This window comes from Balaenoptera physalus (genome assembly GCF_965194825.1).
Source record: "Balaenoptera physalus genome assembly, chromosome: X".
NCBI classification, from domain to species: domain Eukaryota; kingdom Metazoa; phylum Chordata; class Mammalia; order Artiodactyla; family Balaenopteridae; genus Balaenoptera; species Balaenoptera physalus.
This window is the reverse complement of record NC_138903.1, coordinates 94,967,771-94,995,327: the sequence shown is the minus strand read 5'-3', so window position 1 is coordinate 94,995,327 and position 27,557 is coordinate 94,967,771. Positions and strand designations below refer to the sequence as shown.

Genomic DNA, 27,557 nt, shown 5'->3' with positions numbered 1-27,557 from the left:
TTATGTAGGCATGATTGATGAAATCTTTGGCCTCTGGTGATTGATTGAACTCAATCTCCAGCTCCTCTCCTCTCCTGAGACGTCAGAGGGTTAGGCTAAAAGCCCCAACCCCTCTAATCACTTGGTTGGTTCCTCTGGTAACCAGCCTCTCAGCCTTAGGGGCTTTCTAAAGTTCACCTCATTGTCTTAAATCAGGTGTGGTTGAAAGGGACTTGTTAATAAATAACAAAAGAGGCTCCTTTCACCTTTATTGCTCTTGGAGCTATTTCTGAAACTGGGGACAAAACCCAAATATTATAACAAAAGATGCTTCTATCTCTCTTCTCACTTAGGAAGTTACAAGGGTTTTAGGATCTTTGTCCAAGAAAGGGTACAAAGACCAAATATCCATGTCTTAAATCCCAGCATGGGACAGTCCTCCACAACAAAGAATTATCGGCCCAAGATGTCAGTAGTGCCATGTTGAAAAACCCTGTTCTAGTCCTATGATTAGGAAAATGAGACTTTGTCTTTTAAACCCTTCCTTATTTAAGAGTAAGGCTCCTTTAGCTTAAAAGCACATCGTATTAAATGGCATTTGTTTCCTTAGTTACCTCTGGGTATGTGATTTAAGGTCAGGCCCCTGAAATTATGCCAGTATCTGAGACAGATGATCAAGACTTTAAAATATGGGCATAACTCTAGTGTAAATTTAATTAGCGCTAGTGAAGAGATTTCAGTAATACAGTCAGTTACAAAATAAATAATGCAAAAAACAGTTGCTTTCCCATGTTTAAACAATAGTAATTGGGAAATATAATGGAGGAAGTTCCCATTAACAATTTCAACCAAAGTTATGAAATGCCTAAGAATGAACTTTAAAAATGTGCATGACCTATATGAAGATAACCATAAAATTTTACTGAGGAATATAAAAGAAGACATGAATAAATGAAGAATACACATGCTCGATAGTATAGGAATGTCATTTAGTTCTAAATTAATCAACACGTTTAACATTCTTATAAAACCACAATGGGAGTCTTTGGGGGAAGGAAAGGAAGGAGGGACTTGACAAGGTTCTAGAGTTTAAATGAAGGGGATAAATGCATGAAACTAGTCATCTCTTGTTTTTTAAGAAAAGTAATGATAGTGTCCTTGTAGAAAAATATATGAAAATGTATTGTAAATTTATTCTCTGACTCTAAGTTTAAAATATTTAGTATAAAATATAAATGAATTCTAGTGCTTCAATAATTGGAACTCTCTTGTGGACCAGGGATAGAAAGAAGAATCAGTGAAAAATTTTAAAGAACAGAATCAAACCTGGGTTTATGAAGATGACGTTTCCAATCTGGGGAGAGAGGATGGAGTATTGAACAAATGAATTGCAGTAGCTGGCTAGCCAGGTGATTTGGGGGAAGGGGATTATGTTTTGCCTAAAAAGATTAACTGAAAGAAATACTAGGTGAATTAAAGGTAGAAAATGAAACCATAAATATTTAAAAAGCATAGGTGAATATGAAAATGTGTAAATAATATTTCTTGGGTTAGGGAGAGGACCATTTATTTAAGTATAATTTTAAAATATATAATATAGTCTGTCAAATGATTTAAAATTAAGACTATAAAAATAGTATAAATAAGTATACTGCCCCCATCTACCCTGTATTACTCCCTCCCCCTTCCCCACCCCCTCTATTCAGCTAACCACTGTAATTGTGTGTATCCTTCTAGAGTTTCTTCATGGATTTGCTAGCAAATAAAAATATATATTCCTAGCCCTCTGCCTTTTTAAAAAATAATATAAATGAGAGTATACTCTACACATTATTCGGTACCTTGCTTTTTAAACGTAAAACTTTATACACTTATTTTAAACATTTTGTAGCTCTTTTCACATCAATCAGTATATGGAGAGCTTCCTCAGTATTTTTTATAGCATCATAGAATTCCATGGTCTGGATGTGCTATAATTTATCTAGCCCTTTGCTTGTGGACGTTTGGGTTGTTTCCTCTTTTGCTAATATAAACAGTGGTGCAATGGATCTTATTTTACATGTCATTTTACAGGTGTATAAGTATATCTTTGTGGATAAATTTCTAAAAGAAGTATTACTGGTTCAAAAGATAGATGCATTTGTAATTTTTAAAACACTGGCCTCTTATTTTGCATAGGGGTTATACCAGTTTACACTCCCATTAGAAATCTCGGAGGCTGCCCATTTCTTCACAGTGTCCTTAAACAGAGTGTGTTACCAGTTTTTTTTATTTCTTCCCATCTGTTAGGTGAAATTGTTCTCAAGGTAGTTATAATTTGTGATTTTCTCCTAAAAGTGAAGTTGAACACCTTTTATATGTTGGAGGGAATTTTGAAACATGATATGGAAACATAAACCATAAAGGAGAAAACAATGGAAAGATTTGACTACATAAAAAATAAAAACAAAATCAAGAAAGCAAATGACAAACTGGGATTAGGAAATATTTGCAACATTTGACTAAATAACCTCAATATATATATAATACTTTTATTAAAAATCAGTAATAAGAAGACAATACTCCAATGAGAAAATGGGCAGATGACATGAATAGGCAATTTTGAATGAAGAAATTAAAGCAGCCGTTAAACCCATGATAAAAATTTAGCCTCACTGGTAGGTATTGAATTAGAAATATTAAAACACCTTTGCTATAATTGGTTATTTCTTTAAAAGTATACATGTGGTGCTTCTCTTAAATGAAACATAGGGATATTCCATGATACGTATTTTAAATAGTTGGAGGTATGGGGTAATGTTCCCGGTTCCTTCCTAGCATCTCCCCCCTGTCCCCAAACCCCCGGTGGCCCTAGATGTTTTGGATAGCAGAGTCTTACATCATATATTGTCATGAATTGTTCAACAGTTGGATACAGGTAGCAACAGATCCAAATGCAGTTACTTATTAAGCACTTTTTCCTTTTGAAAAGGAAGAAGAATATCTGTAATTACGTATTGGAGTCTGGAAAAGGTTGGCTCGATTCAGCATAAATATTTATTGAGTACTTACTATCATGTGCCGTGTGCAATGATCTATAGTGAGGATGAAAAGATAAACTTTGTTTTCAATTAACCAGTTAATCTTATTTGTGTCTTTATGTACTTAATTTCTCTAGCTTTATTTCTTTTATAGATTTTATTTTAAATTTTCAAGAAGGGTCCAGGTAATCTGTTTTCTGAAACTTTATTCCAGACTTCTATTTATTATTTTTTCTCACAGATTTATTATTGTATAATTCACATACCACATAATTTACCCATTTAACGTGCACAATTAATTGGTTTTTAGGATATTCACAGAGTTGTGCAGCCATTACTGAAGTCAGTTTTAGAACATTTTCATCACCCACTGAAGAAACGTCATACCCATTAACAGTCGCTGCCCATTCTCTTCTCACCCCAGTTCTGGCAACCATGAATCTGCTTTCTGTCTCTATAGATTGCTCTGTTCTGGACATTTCATATAAATAGAATCATACAATATGTGGTATTTCGTGATTAGCTTCTTTTACTTAGCATGTTTTCAAGGCTCATCCATGTTTTAGCATGTATCAGCGCTTCTTTTTTATGGCCAAATAAAATTCCATTGTATTAATATACCACATTTTATTCATCCATTCATCAGTTGATATTCATTTGGGTTGTTTCATCTTTTGTCTGTTATGAATAATGCTGCTGTGAACATTCATGTACATATTTTAGTGTGGATATATGTTATCATTTCTTTTGTTTGTATACCTAGGAGTGGAATTACTGGGTCATATGGTAACTTTATGTTGAACACTTTGAGGAAGTGCCATACAGTTTTCCAAAGAGATTACACTATTTTACATTCCCATCAGCATTTTATGAGGTTTACAATTTCTCCATATCCTTGCCAACACTTGATATTATGTCTTTTTGGTTATTGCCATCTTAGTCGATATGAAGTAGTATCTCGTCGTGGTTTTGATTTGCAATTCCCTAATGACTAATGACATTGAGTATGATTTCAAGTGCTAGATGGCCGTTTGTATCAGCAACTTTGCATCTTTATGACCATTCTTTTTTTTTTTTTGGCTGCACTGTGCAGCACGTGGGATCTTAGTTCCTCAACCAGGGATCTAACCTGTGCCCCCTGCAGTGGAAGCACAGTCTTACCCACTGGACCGCCAGGGAAGTCCCCTGACTATTCTTTTGTAGTCACCATCTCCTTCTGACCACAGCCTGGAAAGGATCTCTACTTTTAAGGATTCATGTCCTTAGATTTTGCTTACCTGGATAATCAAGGATAATCTCCCTCTTCGAGTTACTTAACCTTCACTTCATTTGTAAAGTCTCTTTTGTCAAGTTAGTAATATGTTCACAGACTCTGGGTATTAGGATGTGGGCATCTTTGGGGACCATTTTTCTGTCTACCATACCATCTTAACAATATAAAATTATCTGATCCATGAACATGAGAGCTTTCCCTTTATTTAGGATGCCTTTAATTTCTTTCAATAATGTTTTTTATTTTTCTGGATACAAGCCTTACACTTGTTAGATTTGTTCTTAACTATTTTATTCATTTTGAACAATCATAAATGGAATTATATTCTTAATTTCATTTTTGGATTGTTCATTGATAATATATAGAATTGTAATTTATTTTTATATTGATCTTGTATCCTGCAACTTTGCAGAACTTGTTCATTGTTCTAATAGAATTTTTTTTATTGGCATATAGTTGCTTTACAATATTGTGTTTATACTGTACAGCAAAGTGAATCAGCTATACGTATACACACATCCCCTCTTTTTTGGATTTCCTTCCCATTCAGGTTACCACAGAGCATTGAGTAGAGTTCCCTGTGCTATACAGTAGGTTCTCATTAGTTATCTATCTTACACATAGTATCAACAGTGTATATATGTCAATCCCAATCTCCCAATTCATCCCACCCCCCACTTTCCCCCTTGGTATCCATACGTTTGTTCTCTCTACATCTGTGTCTCTATTTCTGCTTTGTAAATAAGATCGTCTATACCAATTTTTTCAGATTCCACACATATGCGTTAATATATATTTGTTTTTCCTCCAGATTTTTTTGTGGGTTCCTTAGAATTTTCTGTATTCATGATCATGTCATCTGTTTATAGAGATAATTTTACTTCTTCCTTTGCAATCTGGTATCTTTTATTCGTCTTCTTGCCTAATTGTCCTGGCTAAAACTTCCAGTGTGTGGTTGAATTGAAGTGGTAAGAGCAGACATCCATGTTTTGTTTTTGATGGCAGTGGAAAAGTATTCAGTCTTTTACTGTTAAGCATGATGTTAGCTGTAGGTTTTTCATAAATGCCCTTTATCATGTTGAGGAAGTTCCCTTCTCTTTCTAGTTTGTTGAGTGTTTTCATCCTGAAAAAGTGTTGGATTTTCTCAGATGCTTTTTCTGCTTCTATTGAGATGATCATGTAGTTTTTAAATAACAGCATAATTGAAGTATAATTCATATATCTTAAAATTCATGCTTTTAAACTGTACAATCCAGTGTTTTTTTTTAAACATATTCACAGGGTGTGCAGCTATCACCACTATGTAATTCAAGAACATTCTCCTCACTGCAAAAAGAAACCCTGTAACCCTTAGCAGTCACTTCCCATTACCTTCTCTTTCCAGCTCCCGCTAACCACTAATATACTTTCTGTCTATGGATTTACCTCTTCTGGACATTTCATATAAATGGGATCATACAATATGTGGCCTTCTGTGTCTGGCTTCTTTCATTTAGCATAATGTTTTCAAGATTCATTCATGTATCAGTACTTGATTTTTCTGATCCTCAGGAGGGCTCTTTTCAGCCTTCTCTTTCCCTGGTTATCTCTGCTAAACTGGCTGGCCTGCAGCCTAAATGTTGCTCTCATGAAGCTACTTACTTCCTCTTAATTGCTTACCACCAAAATCTCTATTTTTTTTCGAGAGAGTCCTTTGGCTTGAACTTCCTCATACTCTGTTTCAAATAAAGTCAGTTCTTCTGGACATAGCTTGGGAACTTTCTGTTCTTATGGGCTACCTTTATCCCTGGGCAAAATCTTTGAACCAGTGCTTTGGGTGCTGGGCAGTGACCGTTGCTTCTGATCTTCTTGCTTCTCTCTTCCGGCATGCAACCTCAGCCCTACAGGTAAGCTGGGGCAAGGCAGTCAGGGTGATTGATGGGGCTCCAGCATTGCCAGCCTACTGTGCCTGGTGTAGACCCTCTGCCCTATGAGTGGGGGCTGACTGGAGGAAAGGAGCCCCTCAACTCTTGGCTGTGCTCACCAGGAATTTCAATCCTTTAACTGTGTGTCAGGGGTGATGAGGAATGCTGGCTGCTTCCCTTCCTAATGAGATACTGTATTCCTTGGTTGGGAGCTGAGGGAAGAGGGAGTCCAGTCTTCTTGGTGACTCCTGCCTGGAGTGTAGCTTCTCTCAAGGGGAGCAAGGGGATGGAGGGAAGAGCGTGGGTTATGATTCATATGCCGTAGACTCTCACCTGTATTACTGAATTTTAGCAGATTTTCTTGAATAAATGTTTCTTTATTTGCTGTACCTTCAGGACAATTTCCAGAGATTTCAATTTTTTTTAAAAAAATATTTTTTACCAGTTATGGTTGCTTCACTGGGGAATGGGTCCCTAGGACTTCTTATGTCACAATTTTGGAAGTGGACCCCCCTGTTAGGTTGCTTACTTTTTTAGTAGAGTTTCTTTCTTATGATGGTGCTAGAAGGCTGGCTATACTAAGCAGTACTGATGAACTATTTTTTAAATCGGGATTTTACTATGTCAGATTTATTAAATATCACGGTACTTGATTTTCCTTGCTTTGTTGTTATTTCTCCATATAAGTGAAGTTTGTTATAACGGTGTTTTCCTTATTAAAAATTATTTTTATTGACATATTTTTCTGCTTGTTACTTTAATTTAGGGTTGGTTCCAGCATCTACTGTTGCTGCCGCTACTAGTTCAAGCACCATGCTGTTTACCTCATTTTCAAATGCTTCTGCCTCCACTGCTGCTACTAGGCTCTCATGTAAGTTACTGGTTGCAAAGAAAATACTATTATTTCGCATCAGGCCACTTAACTCAATTTGCCAGTATAAGCTATGGATCTCCGATGTCTCATAAATTATCATTATGCTTGATCCCGTTTGTAACTGTTGATATCAATAGTAGCTTTGCTTAAGAACCTGATTGTCATGGCTTTCGCTATGAATTTTATATTAACATGATTATTACAGCTTCAAGTGATGATTTTAAGCATATAATTCATTAACAGTGTAATGTTTTGAAGTGAATGGGAATAGGAAGAGTGGAAGTTTTGCCAAGTATGTCTGAAGGGAAGAAGTCTTATTATCCATGTGAATAAGATAAAATGGGAAATAAATGTTGGAGCCTTGCTGTATTTTTTTCTTCTATATAGACCAGGTTTGCGGTCCTTATATTTTACTTATCAGAAGTGTTACATGACAAAAGGACCAGCTGTAGTTTTGAGCTTTAATGACATTGTGTGATGTCTCCAGTTCTCTCCCCTTAAAGATGAACATCTGGATGCTTTGAGCTGAGAAGTGGGGTGTTAATTATCTTGTAACCCCAACTTCTTTGCTACACCTCTTCCATTAGTAGAGTAATAACAAATGGTGAGAATATTGACTTCTGTATATATCTTAGGCAATTCTTTCTTCCAGGTCCATATAAGCTGCTTGTGCTTTTGCGGCATCTTCACAGTGCCATGATGTTCATCATTAAAGTTTGTTATTGTAATCCTAGCATTAATATGGTCCTCCCAAAGCCCTGTTATAGTGAGCCTGTCACCATTTCTGGGAATAAAACTTGCCAGGAATTGCTGATGCCTAGTTGAGCATGAAAAATGGCGGCCGCCATCCCCATTGCCTTGTGCAGTTGGCGTAGGTGGAACATTAGTTGAAATTGCAGGTTGCCACTTGAATTGTATTTTCTTCCAAGTAGATACAGTTCCAATCCTGAGACATGACTGAGATTCTGGAAACCTTTTGATATATGTAAGCAATATCCTTCTCAAGTATAATAGATTTTGTGAATATGACCATGTCTGAGGTTGGGAGTTAAAATTATTGAATGAATTCCATTTTCAATCAAAGTCTTGACTTCTGACCTTTTTTTAAAAAATTAATTTATTTGTTTATTTATTTATTTTGGGCTGCACTGGGTCTTTGTTGCTGCGTGCAGGCTTTCTCTAGTTGCGGCGAGCGGGGGCTACTCTTTGTTGTGGTGTGCGGGCTTCTCATTGTGGTGGCTTCTCTTGTTGGGGAGCACGGGCTCTAGGTGCACGGGCTTCAGTAGTTGCGGCATGTGGGCTCAGTAGTTGTGGTTCGCGGGCTCTGGAGCGCAGGCTCCGTAGTTGTGGCGCTCGGGCTTAGTTGCTCCCGCGGCATGTGGGATCTTCCTGGACCAGGGCTCGAACCTGTGTCCCCTGCACTGGCAGGCGGATTCTTAACCACTGCACCACCGGGGAAGTCTGACTTCTGACTTTTGACAGGTTTTTTTTTTTCTTTCCTTTCTTTGATGTCCTTGCCCACAAAATGAAAAGAAATCTTGACCACAGTGTTTTTAAAGTTAACTTTAATGAGGTATAATCTACATATCATAAAATTAACTTAGGGTGTATAGTTCAGTGATTTTTAATCAATTTACCGAATTGTGTAACTCTCACCATAGTCTGGTTTTAGAACATTTCTATCATCCCAGTAAGATCTCTCAGCCCGAGACAACTACTAATCTGTTTTCTGTCTCTATCTATGCCTTTTCCGGACTTTTCATATAAATGGATTGACTGTAGTTTTTTGAGGCTTAGCCAAAGTTACTAAAGGACTCAGATGAAAAAGACCCTATATAAATTCTTCAATCACTGTTTTTGATTAAAAGGGTAATGGGTAATATTATGTTGTTCTCTGCAGTTGGTGCCCCTACAACTTTGTCTGGAATGCTTGGCGGTACAACTTTGGGATTTGGATTAAAATTCCCTGGAGCAGGTGGAGCAGCTGCTGTTGCATCTAGTAAGATTTTTAGAACTACTGGGATGTGTTTGAATGCTCACTGGAAATGTACTGCATAACAAAAGCAGTAAGTAGGTTGTATTCCTTAGCTTCTAGGACTAAGAAGGTTTTGATCATCTCACCAGCGTATCCAAAAGGTACATCAGTATTGACAATTGCCAAAGGGTAGAATGAGACAGTTGATATCAATGAGATTACTTCTTTGAGATGACCATAATCAAAGCTGCTATCAAACTCTTGTCAACTCTGAAACTTAAAAATTCTTATTATTGATCATACTGTTTAAAGTGACCCAGTACATTGGGATTCATAGTTTTATTCTCTAAAAGTTAATTTAAGGTTCGACCTGTATTAAAGTTGATCCTCTCCTTAAGCTGATTACAGGAGTTTCTGTGGACCTATCCTAAATTTGTTTCTGCCAGTTAGGCACTAGTTAGGTTGTAAATTAAAGAAAACTTGGTTATCCATTGCCTTTTAGCTGTTGTGAGCTGGGTGGTTAGAGGTCAGTTACTACTTAAACCTACCATTTAAGTCAGACTTCACTTTAGGGAAGTCTTGTTTGTTTTGACTTTTAAAAGTTTACTTAGGACTGAAATGAATCTTTCTTCAAACCTGTCATAAGCTAAAAGTCAGTCCCTGTTAAGTTTAAAATAATTATTCCTAAACAGAGATGTAAACCATCTTTTGCATGACCAACACTTAACTGAATTTCTACTGTGTACTCGGCTAACTGGCCAACCTATGAGCATTATGAAGGGCATGGCTTGAGAATTTTATAAGTAACCATATTTGCAAAAAATATAACACATAGTTTCCCTTATAAAGTGCTGAACAAAAAATTGATTCTTTCAGTCGTGGGTGGAGTCACTGAAATATGAATTTGCAGGCTTTTTGGTGACTCTGCCGTAACTCACCCCCTACCTATCTGAGTCCTAAGATTCCTTCCTGCAAACTGGTACCTTTGCTACTACCCCATTCCATCCACCACTGCCTTATGTACTTACCCACCTCCCCATCAGATATGTCTCAACTCAATACCCCCAACCCAGAGTTGTTTTTCTCCCCTACTCACCTTTCCTTCTCCCCAAGTATATTTACTTGCTCAGATTCTTCATCTCACAAATTAGCCCTGTAGGGCAGCTTTCAGGTATCTGTATCTGTAAATTTATAGCCATTTGAGATTATTCTCTGCCCTAGGTATAATCAGCAAGTTTTAAGAGAAGCTTGCTTGTTATAAATCTCATCTTTCGCGTTAGTCTATGAAAGTAATGATGTCCATTCCTAGCATGGAGTAAGATACATAGTTGTTGATCAGAGACAGGATAGGAAAATTGGATAGTAGGATCTTTTAAAGGATGGTCTCACTATTTTATGTAATGATTTTTAAGATCATCAGAATGAGATTTATTTAAATGTAAATCCAAATTTGGTATGCAATTATTTTCTATTATTTGTAGAACAGTGCTTCCCTTTTAGTACACAGATAACATAGAGTTGACTGTATTTAGTTTAGACCAAAGTTGTAACTTGCAAAATCAGACTGTGATAGAACCTTCATTCTCAAAACCATTGCTTCTTTTGGTATTAATTGAAATATTATTTTTATTTGAATATTGTCTACTATGCCAGAGCTAATTTATGCCTTTTAAAAATACCATGAAAATAAGGAACAAAGATAAATACTATATAAAAAGTTTAAAATAATCATACCATTTTTTTATGACTCAAGATTCCTTTGTGTTTAGACTGACAGGTATTAATTTCCTGAAGGTATCACACAGCATCTTTGGAGAGCTGTTCATTTGTCTGTTAACCTCTTTCTTTAGTGGTAGTGATGGTAGTTGCTTTTTTAAAAATTATAAAAACCATACACACATGCATATATACATATATCACACCCTCTAGAGAAAACAGTTTGGTGCTTGTCTTAACAGGCTTTTTTCCAAATGCATACAAACATACATTAAATTTATTTGTTTTACAAAAATGGGATACACACACACATAATCATAGAATTTGCTGTTTTCTCTTAAGTATACATTATCTTTGGACATCTGTCCATGTCAGGAAATGCTGACTTAAAAAAAAATCTTCTCCAGTGTCCTGAGTGATAGTGACCCCGGGGATCCTTTGTGACTGGGCATGGTCTTCTCTTGTGGTGCTCATTCCACTTTCACAAAAGCTAACCAAAAGAATGGGGGAATTATTGTAAGGATCCTTGTGGCCAAAAGGGAAATGAAATCTTGTGGAAATCTAATACAGGTATTATCGTGGCAATGAACTTCAAGGAAAGTGGAATTTAGAAGTTGTTCTGAAGTCAGCTTTAGGGACCTCCTGAATCTAATATTGCATAAACATAATTCAGCTATTCTCCTTTTGTCTGTTTTTTTCTTTTTTTAACTTCCTTTTGGTTTCTTTACCTCTTTTTCTGCTTTATATTCTTAATTTTGACTTGCTCATGACTCTTTAAGTCTACTTCATGTTTTTCCTCTGTCAGTCCTTTCAGCTCCCTCTGCCTGTTGTCTGATTCTTTCTACATGTTTGGAAATATTTCCAAATTTCTGCTTAGAGTCTGATTCCTTCCATATTTCTGGAAATATTTCCGTATTTTTACCTACCGTCTGATTCTTTCCGCAGTTCTAAATTTTCGAAAATGAGATTCTGACCTACCTTATCCCTGTTTGGCTAGAGCTATTTGTGCCAGACCCTCTCATAGGCTGCCAGGAGCATATGGGATGGCTTCCTATACATCAGATGCCCACCCTTGTCAACTGTGAACTAGGATCGAAGGACAGAGTTACTGAAATAAGGAATGGGTGTCTGAGCCTGATCCCTCAGCAGGAACGGAGTAGGCCAGTTTCCCTAAGAATAGGCAGTGCATGTTGGCAGGCACCGTGATATATGTATTTATCTCGGGTGGCAGTTAACCTGAAAGTATTGCTAATTGGGAAAACAAGGCTAACGTAAAACAAACAAATAATTGTATACATGTTATAATATATTTTTATAACAAATTTCTTGTTACAGAAGCAGCATTTATTAATTACAAGAACATTTGAAAATACAGAGAACCAAAAAGAAGAAAACACTTCCAGTCCCCACCAGCCACAATTTTCTGTGCATTGTTGCTTAAGTGCTCACTGTGTAAGGAAGAACCAAAAGTGCTATAGAAGTTCAGAAAACCACGAGATAACCATGAGTAGAAGAGAAGTGGACAATAAACATGGGGAAGGAAGAATCTGAGCTCGGCCATGATGTGTACTGAGAATTTCATGTACAGAAGACAGGGCATTTTAGTAAGGGTGTAATAGAAAAGACACACAGAAGAGAGGTCTGGGCTGTAGATAAAACTTTGAGAGGATTTTAACTATAATACTGGCTAAGATGTATGCCTACTATGGGCTGTGGTGTAGAGAAACAGGCAGTCTCCCCTATTGATAGGAATGTAAATTGGCAAAGTCTTTTTGTTAGGGGAATTGGAAAGTAATATTACAATTTAGAGCATGCTGACCCTTTGATCTAGCAATTTCATTTCTAGAAATTAATTACACAGATATATTCACATAAGTATGCAAAGTTATAGATGTACAGAGATTTTGTGTAAGATTGCAATTATTCTTTCCTTGAAAGTTTAGCAGAACTCGCCGGTGAGGTCCTCTGGGTCTGGAGTTTTCTTTATGGGAAGAGTTTTCAGGATTGATTCAATTTCTTTAATGGTTATAGGTCTGGTTAGGTTATAAATTGTATTTTTCTATACATTTATCCAGGATTTTAAGTTGTTAGCAGGAAGCTTAATCCAGATACCTGGCCTGCCATATATTATAGCAACATTGAGTTAAAATCATACAACTTGGAGTTCAAATTCACATTAAAAAAATACTTCTATAGTTTTTCATCCTGAATGATCAAGGACTGAATTTATAAATTTCTTACTTATTACTAACATCATACACTTTATTTTCCAGCTACAACGTCAACCATCACCACTACCACGGTCACCACCACCAGCACCAGCACCAGCACCACCACTAGCTTTACCTTGAATCTAAAACCACTGACATCAACTGGCATGAATAACACTCCTCCATTCGGCCTGACTTCTAGACCTTTTACTTCGACCATTAAGTAAGCCTATTTATTTGAAAATTCGTGTGAGTCTCATTTTCTTTGTCATATAGAAGGCATAGGCATTTGTCAAAACCCATAGAACTGTATGACACAAAGAGTGAGGCTTAATGTCAACTAGGGCCCTTAATTAATAAAAATGCGACTCCATCTTGCAAGAGCACCAGAATCACAACTGGCTTCTGGACAATCATCGACAGGAAGACACTGGACTTCACCAAGGAGGATATCCCACGTCCAAGAACAGAGGAGAAGCCACAGTGAGATGGTAGGAGGGGCGCAATCAGAGTAAAATCAAATCCCATAACTGCTGGGTGGGTGACTCACAGACTGGCGAACACTTATACCACAGAAGTCCACCCACTGGAGTGAAGGTTCTGAGCCCCACGTCAGGGTTCCTAACCTGGGGGTCCGGCAACAGGAGGAGGAATTCCTAGAGAATCAGACTTTGAAGCCTAGTGGGAATTGATTGCAGGACTTTGACAGGACTGAGGGAAACAGAGACCCCACTCTTGGAGGGCGCATGGAATAGTGTGCGCATCGGGACCCGGGGGAAGGAGCAGTGACCCTGGGGGAGACTGAACCAGACCTACCTGCTAGTGTTGGAGGGTCTCCTGCAGAGGCGGGGGCTGGCTCTGTTTCACCGTGGGGCCAAGGACACTGGCAGTGGAGGTTCTGGGAAGTACTCCTTGGCGTTAGCCCTCCCAGAGTCTGCCATTAGCCCCACCAAAGAGCCCAGGTAGGCTCCAGTGCTGGGTTGCCTCAGGCAAAACAACCAACAGGGAGGGAACCCAGCCCCACCCATCAACAGTCAAGTGGATTAAAGTTTTACTGAGCTCTGACCTCCACAGCAACAGTCAGCTCTACCCACCACCAGAGCCTCCCATCAAGCCTCTTAGATAGCCTCAACCACCAGAGGGCAGACAGCAGAAGCAAGAAAAACTACAATCCTGCAGCCTGTGGAACAAAAACCACATTTACAGAAAGATAGACAAGATGAAAAGACAGAGGGCTATATACCAGATGAAGGAACAAGAAAAAACCCCAGAAAAACAACTAAATGAAGTGGAGATAGGCAAGCTTCCAGAAAAAGAATTCAGAATAATGATAGTGAAGATGATCCAGGACCTCGGAATAAGAATGGAGGCAAAGATTGAGAAGATGCAAGAAATGATTAACAAAGACCTAGAAGAATTAAAGAACAAACAAACAGAGATGACCGATACAATAACTGAAATGAAAACTACATTAGAACGAATCAATAGCAGAATAACTGAGGCAGAAGAACGGATAAGTGACCTGGAAGACAGAATGGTGGAATTCACTGCTGCGGAACAGACTAAAGAAAAAAGAATGAAAAGAAATGAAGACAGCCTAAGACACCTCTGGGACAACATTAAAGGCAACAACATTCGCATTATAGGGGTCCCAGAAGGAGAAGAGAGAGAGAAAGGACCAGAGAAAATATTTCAAGAGATTATAGTCGAAAATTTCCCTAACATGGGAAAGGAAGTAGCCACCCAAGTCCAGGAAGCGCAGAGAGTCCCATACAGGATAAACCCAAGGAGAAACACGCCGAGACACATCGTAATCAAAGTGGCAAAAATTAAAGACAAAGAAAAATTATTGAAAGCAGCAAGGGAAAAACGACAAATAACATACAAGGGAACTCCCATAAGGTTAACAGCTGATTTCTCAGCAGAAAATCTACAAGCCAGAAGGGAGTGGCATGATATAGTTAAAGTGATGAAAGGGAAGAACCTACAACCAAGGTTACTCTACCCAGCAAGGATCTCATTTAGATTTGATGGAGAAATCAAAAGCTTTACAGACAAGCAAAAGCTAAGAGAATTCAGCACCACCCAACCAACTCTACAACAAATGCTAAAGGAACTTCTCTAAGTGGGAAACACAAGAGAAGAAAAGGACCTACAAAAACAAACCCAAAACAATTAAGAAAATGGTCATAGGAACATACATATCAATAATTACCTTAAACGTGAATGGATTAAATGCTCCAACCAAAAGACACAGGCTTGCTGAATGGATACCAAAAGAAGACCCATCTATATGCTGTCTACAAGAGACCCACTTTAGACCTAGGGACATATACAGACTGAAAGTGAGGGGATGGAAAAAGATATTCCATGCAAATGGAAATCAAAAGAAAGCTGGAGTAGCTATACTCATATCAGATAAAATAGACTTTAAAGTAAAGAATGTTACAAGAGACAAAGAAGGACACTACATACTGATCAAGGGATCAATCCAAGAAGAAGATATAACAATTATAAATATATATGCACCCAACATAGGAACACCTCAATACTTAAGGCAACTGCTAACAGCTATAAAAGAGGAAATTGACAGTAACACAATAATAGTGGGGGACTTTAACACCTCACTTATACCGATGGACAGATCATCCAAAATGAAAATAAATAAGGAAACAGAAGCTTTAAATGACACAATAGACCAGATAGATTTAATTGATATTTATAGGACATTCCATCCAAAAACAGCAGATTACACTTTCTTCTCAAGTGCGCACGGAACATTCTCCAGGATAGATCACATCATGGGTCACAAATCAAGCCTCAGTAAATTTAAGAAAATTGAAATCATATCAAACATCTTTTCTGACCACAACGCTATGAGATTAGAAATGAATTACAGGGAAAAAAACGTAAAAAACACAAACACATGGGGGCTAAACAATACGTTACTAAATAGCCAAGAGATCACTGAAGAAATCAAAGAGGAAATCAAAAAATACCTAGAGACAAATGACAATGAAAACACGACGATCCAAAACCTATGGGATGCAGCAAAAGCGGTTCTAAGAGGGAAGTTTATAGCTATACAAGCCTACCTAAAGAAACAAGAAAAATCTCAAGTAAACAATCTAACTTTCCACCTAAAGGAACTAGAGAAAGAAGAACAAACAAAACCCAAAGTTAGCAGAAGGAAAGAAATGATAAAGATCAGAGTGGAAATAAATGAAATAGAAACAAAGAAAACAATAGCAAAGATCAATAAAACTAAAAGCTGGTTCTTTGAGAAGATAAAATTGATAAGCCATTAGCCAGACTCATCAAGAAAAAGAGGGAGAGGACTCAAATCAATAAAATCAGAAATGAAAAAGGAGAAGTTACAACAGACACCGCAGAAATACAAAGCATCCTAAGAGACTACTACAAGCAACTTTACGCCAATAAAATGGACAACCTGGAAGAAATGCATAAATTCTTAGAAAGGTAAAACCTTCCAAGACTGAACCAGGAAGAAACAGAAAATATGAACAGACCAATCACAAGTAATGAAATTGAAACTGTGATTAAAAATCTTCCAACAAACAAAAGTCCAGGACCAGATGGCTTCACAGGTGAATTCTATCAAACATTTAGAGAAGAGCTAACACCTATCCTTCTCAAACTCTTCCAAAAAATTGCAGAGGAAGGAACACTCCCTAACTCATTCTATGAGGCCACCATCACCCTGATACCAAAACCAGACAAAGACACTACAAAAAAAGAAAATTACAGACCAATATCACTGATGAATATAGATGCAAAAATCCTCAACAAAATACTAGCAAACAGAATCCAACAACACATTAAAAGGATCATACACCACGATCAAGTGGGATTTATCCCAGGGATGCAAGGATTCTTCAATATACGCAAATCAATCAATGTGATACACCATATTAACAAATTGAAGAATAAAAACCATATGATCATCTCAATAGATGCAGAAAAAGCTTTTGACAAATTCAACACCCATTTATGATAAAAACTCTCCAGAAAGTGGGCATAGAGGGAACATACCTCAACATAATAAAGGCCATATATGACAAACCCACAGCAAACATCATTCTCAACGGTGAAAAACTGAAAGCATTTCCTCTAAGATCAGGAACAAGACAAGGATGTCCACTCTCACCACTATTATTCAACATAGTCATGGAAGTCCTAGCCACGGCAATCAGAGAAGAGAAAGAAATAAAAGGAATACAAATTGGAAAAGAAGAAGTAAAACTGTCACTGTTTGCAAATGACATGATACTATACATAGAGAATCCTAAAACTGCCACCAGAAAACTGCTAGAGCTAATTAATGAATATGGTAAAGTTGCAGGATACAAAATTAATGCACAGAAGTCTCTTGCATTCCTATACACTAATGATGAAAAATCTGAAAGAGAAATTATGGAAACACTCCCATTTACCATTGCAACAAAAAGAATAAAATACCTAGGAATAAACCTACCTAGGGAGACAAAAGACCTGTATGCAGAAAAGTATAAGACACTGATGAAAGAAATTAAAGATGATACCAAAAGATGGAGAGATATACCATGTTCTTGGATTGGAAGAATCAACATTGTGAAAATGACTGTACTACCAAAAGCAATCTACAGATTCAATGCAATCCCTATCAAATTAACAGTGGCATTTTTTACAGAACTAGAACAAAAAAATCTTAAAATTTGTATGGAGACACAAAAGACCCCGAATAGCCAAAGCAGTCTTGAGGCAAAAAAATGGAGCTGGAGGAATCAGACTCCCTGACTTCAGACTATACTACCAAGCTACAGTAATCAAGACAATATGGTACTGGCACAAAAACAGAAACATAGATCAGTGGAACAAGATAGAAAGCCCAGAGATAAACCCACGCACCTATGGTCAACTAATCTATGACAAAGGAGGCAAAGATATACAATGGAGAAAAGACAGTCTCTTCAATAAGTGGTGCTGGGAAAACTGGACAGCTACATGTAAAAGAATGAAATAAGAATACTCCCTAACACCATACACAAAAATAAACTCAAAATGGATTAGAGACCTAAATGTAAGACTGGACACTATAAAACTCTTAGAGGAAAACATAGGAAGAACACTCTTTGACATAAATCACAGCAAGATCTTTTTTGATCCACCTCCTAGAGTAATGGAAATAAAAACAAAAATAAACAAATGGGACCTAATGAAACTTCAAAGCTTTTGCACAGCAAAGGAAACCATAAACAAGACGAAAAGACAACCCTCAGAATGGGAGAAAATATTTGCAAACGAATCAACGGACAAAGGATTAATCTCCAAAATATATAAACAGCTCATTCAGCTCAATATTAAAGAAACAGGGCTTCCCTGGTGGTGCAGTGGTTGAGAGTCCGCCTGCCGATGCAGGGGACACGGGTTCGAGCCCTGGTCTGGGAGGATCCCGCATGCCACGGAGCAGCTGGGCCCGTGAGCCACGGCTGCTGGGCCTGCGCGTCTGGAGCCTGTGCTCCACAACAGGAGAGGCCGCGATAGTGAGAGGCCCGTGCACTGCGATGAAGAGTGGCCCCCGCTCGCCGCAGCTGGAGAGGGCCCTAGCACAGAAACGAAGACCCAACACAACCAAAAATAAATAAATAAATAAATAAATTTAGTAAAAAAAAAAAATAAAGAAACAAACAACCCAATCCAAAAATGGGGGCTTCCCTGTTGGCGCAGTGGTTGAGAGCCTGCCTGCCGGTGCAGGGGACACGGGTTCGAGCCCTGGTCTGGGAAGATCCCACATGCCGCGGAGCGACTGGTCCCGTGAGCCACAGCTGCAGAGCCTGCTCTCCGCAACAAGAGAGGCCGTGATAGTGAGAGGCCCGCGCACCGCGATGAAGAGTGGCCCCCGCTCGCCGCAACTGGAGAAAGCCCTCACACAGAAACGAAGACCCAACACAGGCATAAATAAATAAATAAATAAATTTATTAAAAAAAGAACACTACCTCACCACGCATGCATATACATGCTTATTTAAAAAAAAAACAAAACAAAAATGGGCAGAAGACCTAAATAGACTTTTCTCCAAAGAAGACATACAGATGGCCACGAAGCACATGAAAAGATGCTCAACATTACTAATCATTAGAGAAATGCAAATCAAAACTACAATGAGGTATCACCTCACACCAGTCAGAATTGACATCATGAAAAAAATCTACAAACAGTAAATGCTGGAGAGGGTGTGGAGAAAAGGGAACCCTCTTGCACTGTTGGTGGGAATGTAAATTGATACAGCCACTATGGAGAACAGTATAGAGGTTCCTTAAAAAACTAAAAATAAAACTACCATATGACCCAGCAATCCCACTACTGGGCATATACCCAGAGAAAACTGTAATTCAAAAAGACACATGCACCCCAATGTTCATTGCAGCACTATTTACAATAGCCAGGTCATGGAAGCAACCTAAATGCCCATCAACAGACGAATGGATAAAGAAGTGTGGTACATATATACAATGGAATATTACTCAGCCATGAAAAGGAACGAAATTGAGTCATTTGTTGAGACGTGGAGGGATCTAGAGACTGTCATACAGAGTGAAGTAAGTCAGAAAGAGAAAAACAAATATTGTATATTAACGCATGTATGTGGAACCTAGAAAAATGGTACAGATGAGCCGGCTTGCAGGGCAGAAGTTGAGACACAGATTTAGAGAACAGACATATGGACACCAAGGGGGGAAAACTGTGGTGGGGTGGGGATGGTGGTGTGCTGAATTGGGCGATTGGGATTGACATGTATACACTGATGTGTATAAAATCGATGACTAATAAGAACCTGCAGTATAAAAAAACATAAACAAAACAACTAATACTAAACTTTCATTGGGTTATTTGTATGGAAATATGTTAATATAAATGTTTCAGACATTACATGAAATTTCTAAAACTCTTACATGTTCTGGTATAATGTTATAGGTCATAATCCTAGTTATTACTTTAAAATGTATATCTCAGAAATAACTAATTTTCTTGTCAGCTGCATTATTATGAACTTTCATCAAATCTTTAACCGTGGTCATTTTTAAGTCTTTTGTCATTTACAGACAGTTCTGGGTGTACTCTGATGCTTTTGCAAATATGTTTCTATAAAAGGGTTTCATCTTCAAGAAATTCATGGAAAAGACTGTGACAAGTACAGGTTTCTGGTACCGACTGTACTGCTGAACTGAATGAATAAGCATTTTCAGAACTCTAATGAAAAACTGATGAACTCATAAAAGTGCTAACAAAAGATTAAGATGAAAAAATATATTAATTACATGGGACTGAGTGAACTGATGAGGATGAGTATAATTTTTGTGACTTTCTGTTTGAATTAAAAAAAAAAATCCCACAAGGACTCAGAGGCAAAGAATATACAAATCAATTTTCACTGCAAAGTAAAGGAGCTGTTACAGTGGAGGATTACTGGACTGAATGTCAATATTATGACATAGTATGAGTGTGTTTCATGTTTGGTAATTGCAATCATTGTTGCTTTTGTTGTGGTCATCCATGTACAGTGCTTGGTGTCAGTCTATTTATCTCTTGTAAAAATAAAATACAGTGTGTGTGTGTGAAAAAAAAAAAAGAAGGCATAGTTTGCTTGTACATCTTTAGAATAGTGTTTGAAAGTTAGGTAAATGACTCAGAGTCGAGGAGCAGTTACAGAAAGATTTCTGTTGCTTAGGAAGTTGAACAACGAAAAGGATACCATTGTCTTCTGAATACCATTATAATACAGTTATTACTATTGCTAATAATAGATAACATTTATTGTGCGATTACTATATGTTTAGAAATATGACAGTGCTTTACAACATCATACCATTTAATCCTCACAATAACCTTATGAGGTAGGTACTATTTTTGTTCTCATTTTATAGATGAGTAAACTGGAGCACATAAAGATTTTATAATCCACCTCTGGTCACACACTTGGTAATGCTTGAGCCAGGATTAAAATTCAGGTAGTCAAGCTCTAGAGCCTGTATTCTTACAGTTTATGACATGTTCATCTCTAATTATTTGGGGTTTTTTTTTTTACAACTTTATTGGAGTATAATTGCTTTGCAATGCTGTGTTAGTTTCTGCTGTACAACAAAGTGAATCAGCTATATATATACATATATCCCCATATCCCCTCCCTCTTGTGTCTCCCTCCGACCCTCCCTATCCCACCCCTCTAGGTGGTCACAAAGCACCGAGGTGATCTCCCTGTGCTATGCAGCTGCTTCCCACTAGCTATTTATTTTACATTTGGTAGTGTATATATGTCCATGCCACTCTCTCACTTCATTCCAGCTTACCCTTCCCCCACTGTGTCCTCAAGTCCGTTCTCTACATCTGCGTCTAATTAAACTTTTTATTTTGAGTTAACTGTAGATTCACATTTACTTCTAAGAAATAATACAAAAAATTCTGTGTGTACTTAACCTAGTTTTCCCCAATAATAATATCTTGCGATACTATAGTACAATATCACATTCAGGGTATTAACATTGATATAGTCAAGATATAGAACAGTTCCATCACAACAAGGACCCCTCCTGTTGCCCTTTTATATCCACACTCGCTACCCTCTTCTCCTTTCCCTGAACCTGGGCAGCAATTGCTCTATTCTCCATTTCTATAACCTTGACATTGAAAGAAATGTCATACAAATGGAATCATGCAGCACGTGATCTTTGGGGACTGTTTTTCCCACTAAGCATAATTCCTTGAGATAAAGTTGTCATGTACATCAATAGTTTGTTCTTTTTTATTTCTGAGTAGTATTCCATGGTATTATAGATGTGCCATCATTTGTTTAACCATTCACCCATTGATGGACATCTAGGTTGTTTCCAGCTGGTGACTATTATGAATAAAGCTGCTATGAACATTTGTGTACAGGTTTTTGGTGAACCTAAGTCTCATTTCTCTGGGGTAAATGCCCAGGTGTACAGTTGCTGGGTGGTATGGTAGTTGCAAGTTTATTTTTTTAGGGAACTGCCGTAAATCTTTTCCAGAGTGGCTGTACCATTTTACCTGCCCAGGAGCAATGTATGAGAGATCCAGCTTGTCCAGATTCTTGCCAGGATTTGGTGTTGTCACTGTTTTTTACTTTAGCCCTTCTAATAGGTATGAAGTGATATCTCACTGTGGTTTTAATTTGCATTCCCCTGATGACTAATGATGTTGAACATCTTTTCATGTGTTTATCTGCCATCTGCATGTTTTCATTTGTGAAGTGTCTTTTCATATCTTTTGTCCATTTTCTACTTGAATTTGTTTTTTGACTGAGTTTTGAGGGTTTTATGTATTCTAGATACCTGCCCTTTGTCAGATATGTGGTTTACGAACATTTTTTCTAACTCTGTAATTTGTCTTTTCATCTTTTAAAGAGTATTTCACCAAACAAAACTTTTAATTGATGAGGTCTGATTTATCAATTTTTCCTTTAATGAATTGTGCTTTTAGTGTCAAGTTTAAGAACTCTTTGCCTAACCCTAGGTCCCAAAGATTTTCTCCTAATTTTTTTCTAAAAGTTTTATAGTTTTACATTTTATATTTAAGGTTGTGATCTATTCTGAGTTAATTTTTGTATAAGGTGTGTGTTTTAGATTGAGATTCTTTTTTTTGGGGGGGGGTCTATGGATGTCCAGTTTTTTCAGCATCATTTGTTGAAAGGCTATTTTCTTCCACTGAATGGCTCTTTCACCTTTGTCAAAAATCAATTGGACGTATTTGTGTCAAATGCTTTTTCTGCCTCAATTGATAGGATCTTTTAAGATTTTTGTTCTTTAGCTTCATGATATGGTGAAATATAGTCAGTGATTTTCAAATGTTGAACCATCCTTGCATATGTGGAATAAATCCCACTTGGTCATGATGTGTAATTTTTTAGTACATTTTTGGACTCAGTTTACTAGTATTTTGTTTGTGGGCTTTTGTATCCAAGTTCATGAGAGATATTGGTCCATAGTTTTGTTTTCTTTCTTTTTTAAATTCTGTCTTTGGTTTTGATATCTGGATGTTACTAGCCTTATAAGATGATCTGGGAAGTATTCCCTTCTCTTCTATTTTATAGAAGAAATTTTGTAAAATTTGTGTTAATTCACTAAAAGTTTGGCAGAATTCTCCAGCGAAACCCCTTTTTAAGGAGCTTTTAAATTATAAATCAATTTCTTTAGTGGTTCTAGGACTATTCAGGTTATGTTTCATCTTCCATGAGTTTTAGTAGTGTGTGGTTTTCAAGGAATTGGTCTGTTTCTTCTAAATTGTGGAATTTATGAGTGTAAAGTTGTTCATATTTCCTTTTTGTCCTTTTAATAGCTATAGGCATAGTCCCCTGTTTCATTTCTGATATTGGTGATTTGTAGCTTTCTTTTATCAATTTCATTCATCTTTTCCCAAAGGAGTAGCTTTTATTTCCCTGATTATTCTCTATTATTTTCATTTTCAATTTCATTGACATCTACTCTTTATGAATTTCTGCCTTCTGATTGCATTGGTTTTATTTTGCTCTTTTTTCTTGAGGTATGAACTTAGATTATTGATTTGAGACATTTCCCCTTTTGTAATTTAAAGCATTTAGTGCTATAAATATCCTTCTTAGCACTGTGTTAGCTTTGTACTACATCTTCTATAATGTTGTATTTTCATTTTCATCCAGTTCTATGTACTTAAAAAATTTCCCTTGTGAATTCCTCTTTGACTCATAGATTATTTAGAAGTGTGTTAATATCCAAGTGTTTAGAAATTTTCTTGTTTTATTTTTAGATTGATTTCTAATTTGAGTCCATTATGGTTGGAGAGCATGTTCTGTATGATTTCAGTTCTGATATATTTGTTCAGATTTGTTTTACGAGCGGGGATATGGTCTTTCTTGGTCAGTGTTCCATGAGCACCTAAAAATTGTTTTCTGCTCTTGGGTAGAGTGTTCTATATATGTCAATTAGTTTCTGTTGCTTCACTGTATTTTCAGATCTGTATCCTTGCTGCTCTAGTGCTTCCTTTCAGTTGTGGAAAGTGGCTTTTTGAATTTCCCAACTGTAATTGTGGATTTGACTATTTTTCTCTTTAGCCCTATCAGTTTTGCTTCATGTATTTTGGGGTCCTGCTGTTTGGTTGGTACATATTCAGGATCATTAGCTTTCCTGGTGCTTTAATTCCTTTATTACTATGTAATGTTCCTCTTTGACTCTGGTAATTTTCTTTGCTCTGAAATCAACTTTATCCAATATTAATATAGCCATTTATTTTTAACAATTAATCTTGCATGTGTATCTTTTTCCATCCTTTTACTTTCAACATGTGTTCTTGTATTTGAAGTGAGTTTCATATAGACAGCATACTGATGGATCAGAATTTTTATCCATTCTGCCAATCTCTCTCTGTTAGTTGGTATACTTAGCACATCTACATTTAAGGTAATTATTGATGTGTTAGGGCTTAAGTCTGCCATTTTACTATTTTGTTGTTGTTTGTTACCTCTGTTTTTTGTTTTCTGTTTCTCTTTTTTTAAAACTTCCTGTGGGTTATTCAGACATTTTTTAGGTTTCCAGCTTGTTCTGTTTATAGTGCTTCTGAGTATATTGCTTTGTATAGTTTTCTTACTGATTGCTCTAGGTGTTGCAATATACATATGTAACTTACAACCATCTAGCCATAATGACATTCTACCACTTTGGGTAAAGTGTAGAAACCTTACTTCCATTTAGTTCCCTTTATGCTTCTTACCTTTTAAGTATAATTGTCTCAGGTATTTCCTCTATGTACTTTGAACACCACATTCCATGGTGTTATACTTTTTGCTTCAACCATCAAATATGATTTACGAAACTCACGAGGGGTAGAATAGCCTATTATATTTACCCTTTTCCATCCATTTAGCTGTTCTTCTTTCCTTTATGAAATTCCATGCCTTCTTCTGTTTTCAGTTCCTTTCTGTTTAGCCAATCTTCAAGGGTAGGTTTGACAGCAACAAATTCTCTTTAGTTTACTTTGCATAAAAATATCTTTATATTCCCTTCATTTCTCAAGGATATTTTCACCAGATATAGCAGTTGTGGTCAACAGTTTTTTTCTTCAGTACTTGAAAAATGTTGTGACACTTGCTTTTAGCCTCTATGGTTTAAGATGAGAAATCTGCTGTCATTCGAATTAGGGTTCCATTTTAAGTGATGTGTTGTTTCTCTCTGGCTGCTTTCAAGATTTTTTTCTTTATTTTTAGTTTTCAGAAATTTAAGTATTATGTGTCTTAGTGTAGATTTCTTTGAATTATTCTCTTTGGGGTTTGCTCAGCTTCTTGAGTCTTTAGGTTTATATCTTTTGACAACTTTGGGAATTCTTCAACCTTTATTTTTTCAGAATACTTTTTAAATCTCATTCTGTCTTTTTTTCTCTTTGTATAATTCTCTGATGATAAGTATGTTACCTCTTATTACCATCCTCCAGTTCCTTGAGATTTTTTTTCACTTTTTGTCTCTATTTTCTCTGTGCTGTACTGTAAGTTCTATTAATTTAGCCTCAAGTTCACTGATTCTATTCTCTGTCATCTCCACTCTAGTATCAAACCCTTCAAGTGAGCATTTATTTCAGTTATTTTTCAGTTCTTTAATTTCCATCTGATTGTTTTTCATAACTTCTATTTCTTTGCTGAGATTTTCTTTTTTTTCATTTGCTTCCCCAGACTTCGTAATTGCTTGTTGGAACATTTTTTTGATGGTTGCTTTAAAATTCTTTTCAGATAATTCCAACATCCGATACCTCTCAACGTTGGGATCTCTAGGTTGTTTTCTTCTCTTTTGAGTTGTCATTTTCCTGGTTCTTGATATGATGGGTAATTTTCGATTGTATCCTGTACATTTTATCTATTATGTTAGGAGATCTTGGTCCTATTTAAATCTTTGTTAATTAGGGAATCCTTTTGTTAAGGTGTAGTGCAAGAGTTGGGTACGTTTGTATGTTCAGCTTCCCACTGGACCCTGCCCACACCACCTCAGCCAAAGTGGTGCAGTGACTCACACTGCCTCAGTGCAGATGAAAGGTGTGGAAGTTCAGTTCCCCCTCCGCCCTGCTGACTCATTCCCCATGAAAGTGGGGGCATTGCATTGTACTACTTCATTGCCTTTAGTGGGGTTATAAGCTCAACTCCCATCTGGGCCCCAGGGCTCCCAGAACAAGAGGAAGCGGGGGGCTAACTCATATTGCTTAGTTGCTGCAGAATTTCAGCTTCCTATTGGGCCCCACTGACACAGGAGGAAGGGGGAAGCAAGATGTCAACTACTCTGCCTCATATCACTTCATTCAGCCTCATTGGTGGTGGGTTGGTATGGAAGCTTAGCTCACTACTGGGTCCCACTGACATAGGCTCTGGGAGAAGGGGCACAGAGTGCTGGCCCTGCTTTGCCCTGCCTCAGTCAGTCTTGATTTTTCCAGTGGGTATAGAGGTTAAGCTCTCCACTTAGCCTTGCTGACATAGGGGTGGTGGGAGGTGGAGTCCTTATTAGCCCGAGTTGCATTACCTTGTTCAGTCTCAATGATGCCAGGTGGGTACACAGGTTCAGGTCTCCATTGCCCACCACTGACACTGAAGACAAGGAGTGAAGCCTCATGGTAACTAACACTGTCTCACTCTTCCTTATTAAGTCTTGTTGCTGCTGGGTGGGGATTTAGGTTCAGCTTATCACTGGACCTCGCCAACAATACCCTGGTGGGGGAATTTGAACACTGCCTGCCTCTGCTGGGCTGGGAATTGATGATCACCTCTCCACCCAGCCCTCCTGACACTGCCCCAGCAGGGAATCAGAGCATTGCCTGGTTCCACCAGTCCCTTGATGGAAAATAAGGTACCTGTTCAGCCTATTTGATACCACCTGGTAGGGGAATCAGAGTTCCCCTTAGTTCTGCCCAGTGGAGGGTGGACGATCAGCTGCCTACTCTGTCATGGATACTGCTTAGATGGGGAATGGATCACTTTGACTAAGAGCTGAGGGGAGAGGGAATCCCGTGTCTTTGGCCGCATAAATGCAGAATGGAGCTTACATCATGCTGAGTTGAGGGAGAAGGAAAGGAGCAGGTTGTGGCACAGACTTTAGCTGTTCTTATGGAAATTTAGTAGATATCTTAATAAATCTTTATTTGCTGTATTCCCCTAAGATAATTTCCAGAGAGTTTGAATGGTTGTTTTTAAAATAATCTTTACCAGTTATGGTGGTTTTGTTGGCGAGCAGGTCTGAGAAACTCCTCATGTGCTGTTTTCTTCTCTAAGCCCTCATATGTTGTACTAAAGTATAAAAAAATCTGATCATACTTTTGAAAGTATGATCATGTGATCGTACTGTATCCTTTTTTTTAGTGAAATCATAACTCCTGTGATGACATATGGTCAGCTGGATGGTCTGATAAACAAATGGAGCCTTGAGTTAGAGGATCAAGAGAAATGCTTTCTTCACCAGGCCTCCCAGCTCAATGCTTGGGACTATACATGTATTGAGAATGGTGAGAAGGTAAGAAGATATTCTCATTAATCTACCTGCATTGTACAAGTATTTTCAGGTGAACACAGGAGAATAGACCT

General features: G+C 37.4%; 1 protein-coding gene across 3 annotated transcripts in view; it reads left to right on the top strand.

Annotated features, from left to right (window-relative positions):
* The window catches only part of NUP62CL (nucleoporin 62 C-terminal like), a 77,982-nt gene that overhangs the window by 18,023 nt on the left and 32,402 nt on the right, over positions 1–27,557 (top strand). The window contains exons 1-5 of one of the 3 annotated variants that reach the window (XM_082447703.1): positions 6,941–7,047; positions 7,983–8,035; positions 8,951–9,049; positions 13,015–13,174; positions 27,336–27,486. In XM_082447703.1, the coding sequence (XP_082303829.1) occupies positions 8,977–9,049; positions 13,015–13,174; positions 27,336–27,486 (384 nt within the window). In that variant the 5' untranslated portion in view covers positions 6,941–7,047; positions 7,983–8,035; positions 8,951–8,976. Of the gene's footprint in view, positions 1–6,940; positions 7,048–7,979; positions 8,036–8,950; positions 9,050–13,014; positions 13,175–27,335; positions 27,487–27,557 lie in introns of those variants that run through there. The other 2 variants (XM_082447702.1, XM_082447701.1) reach the window with 2 other exon arrangements.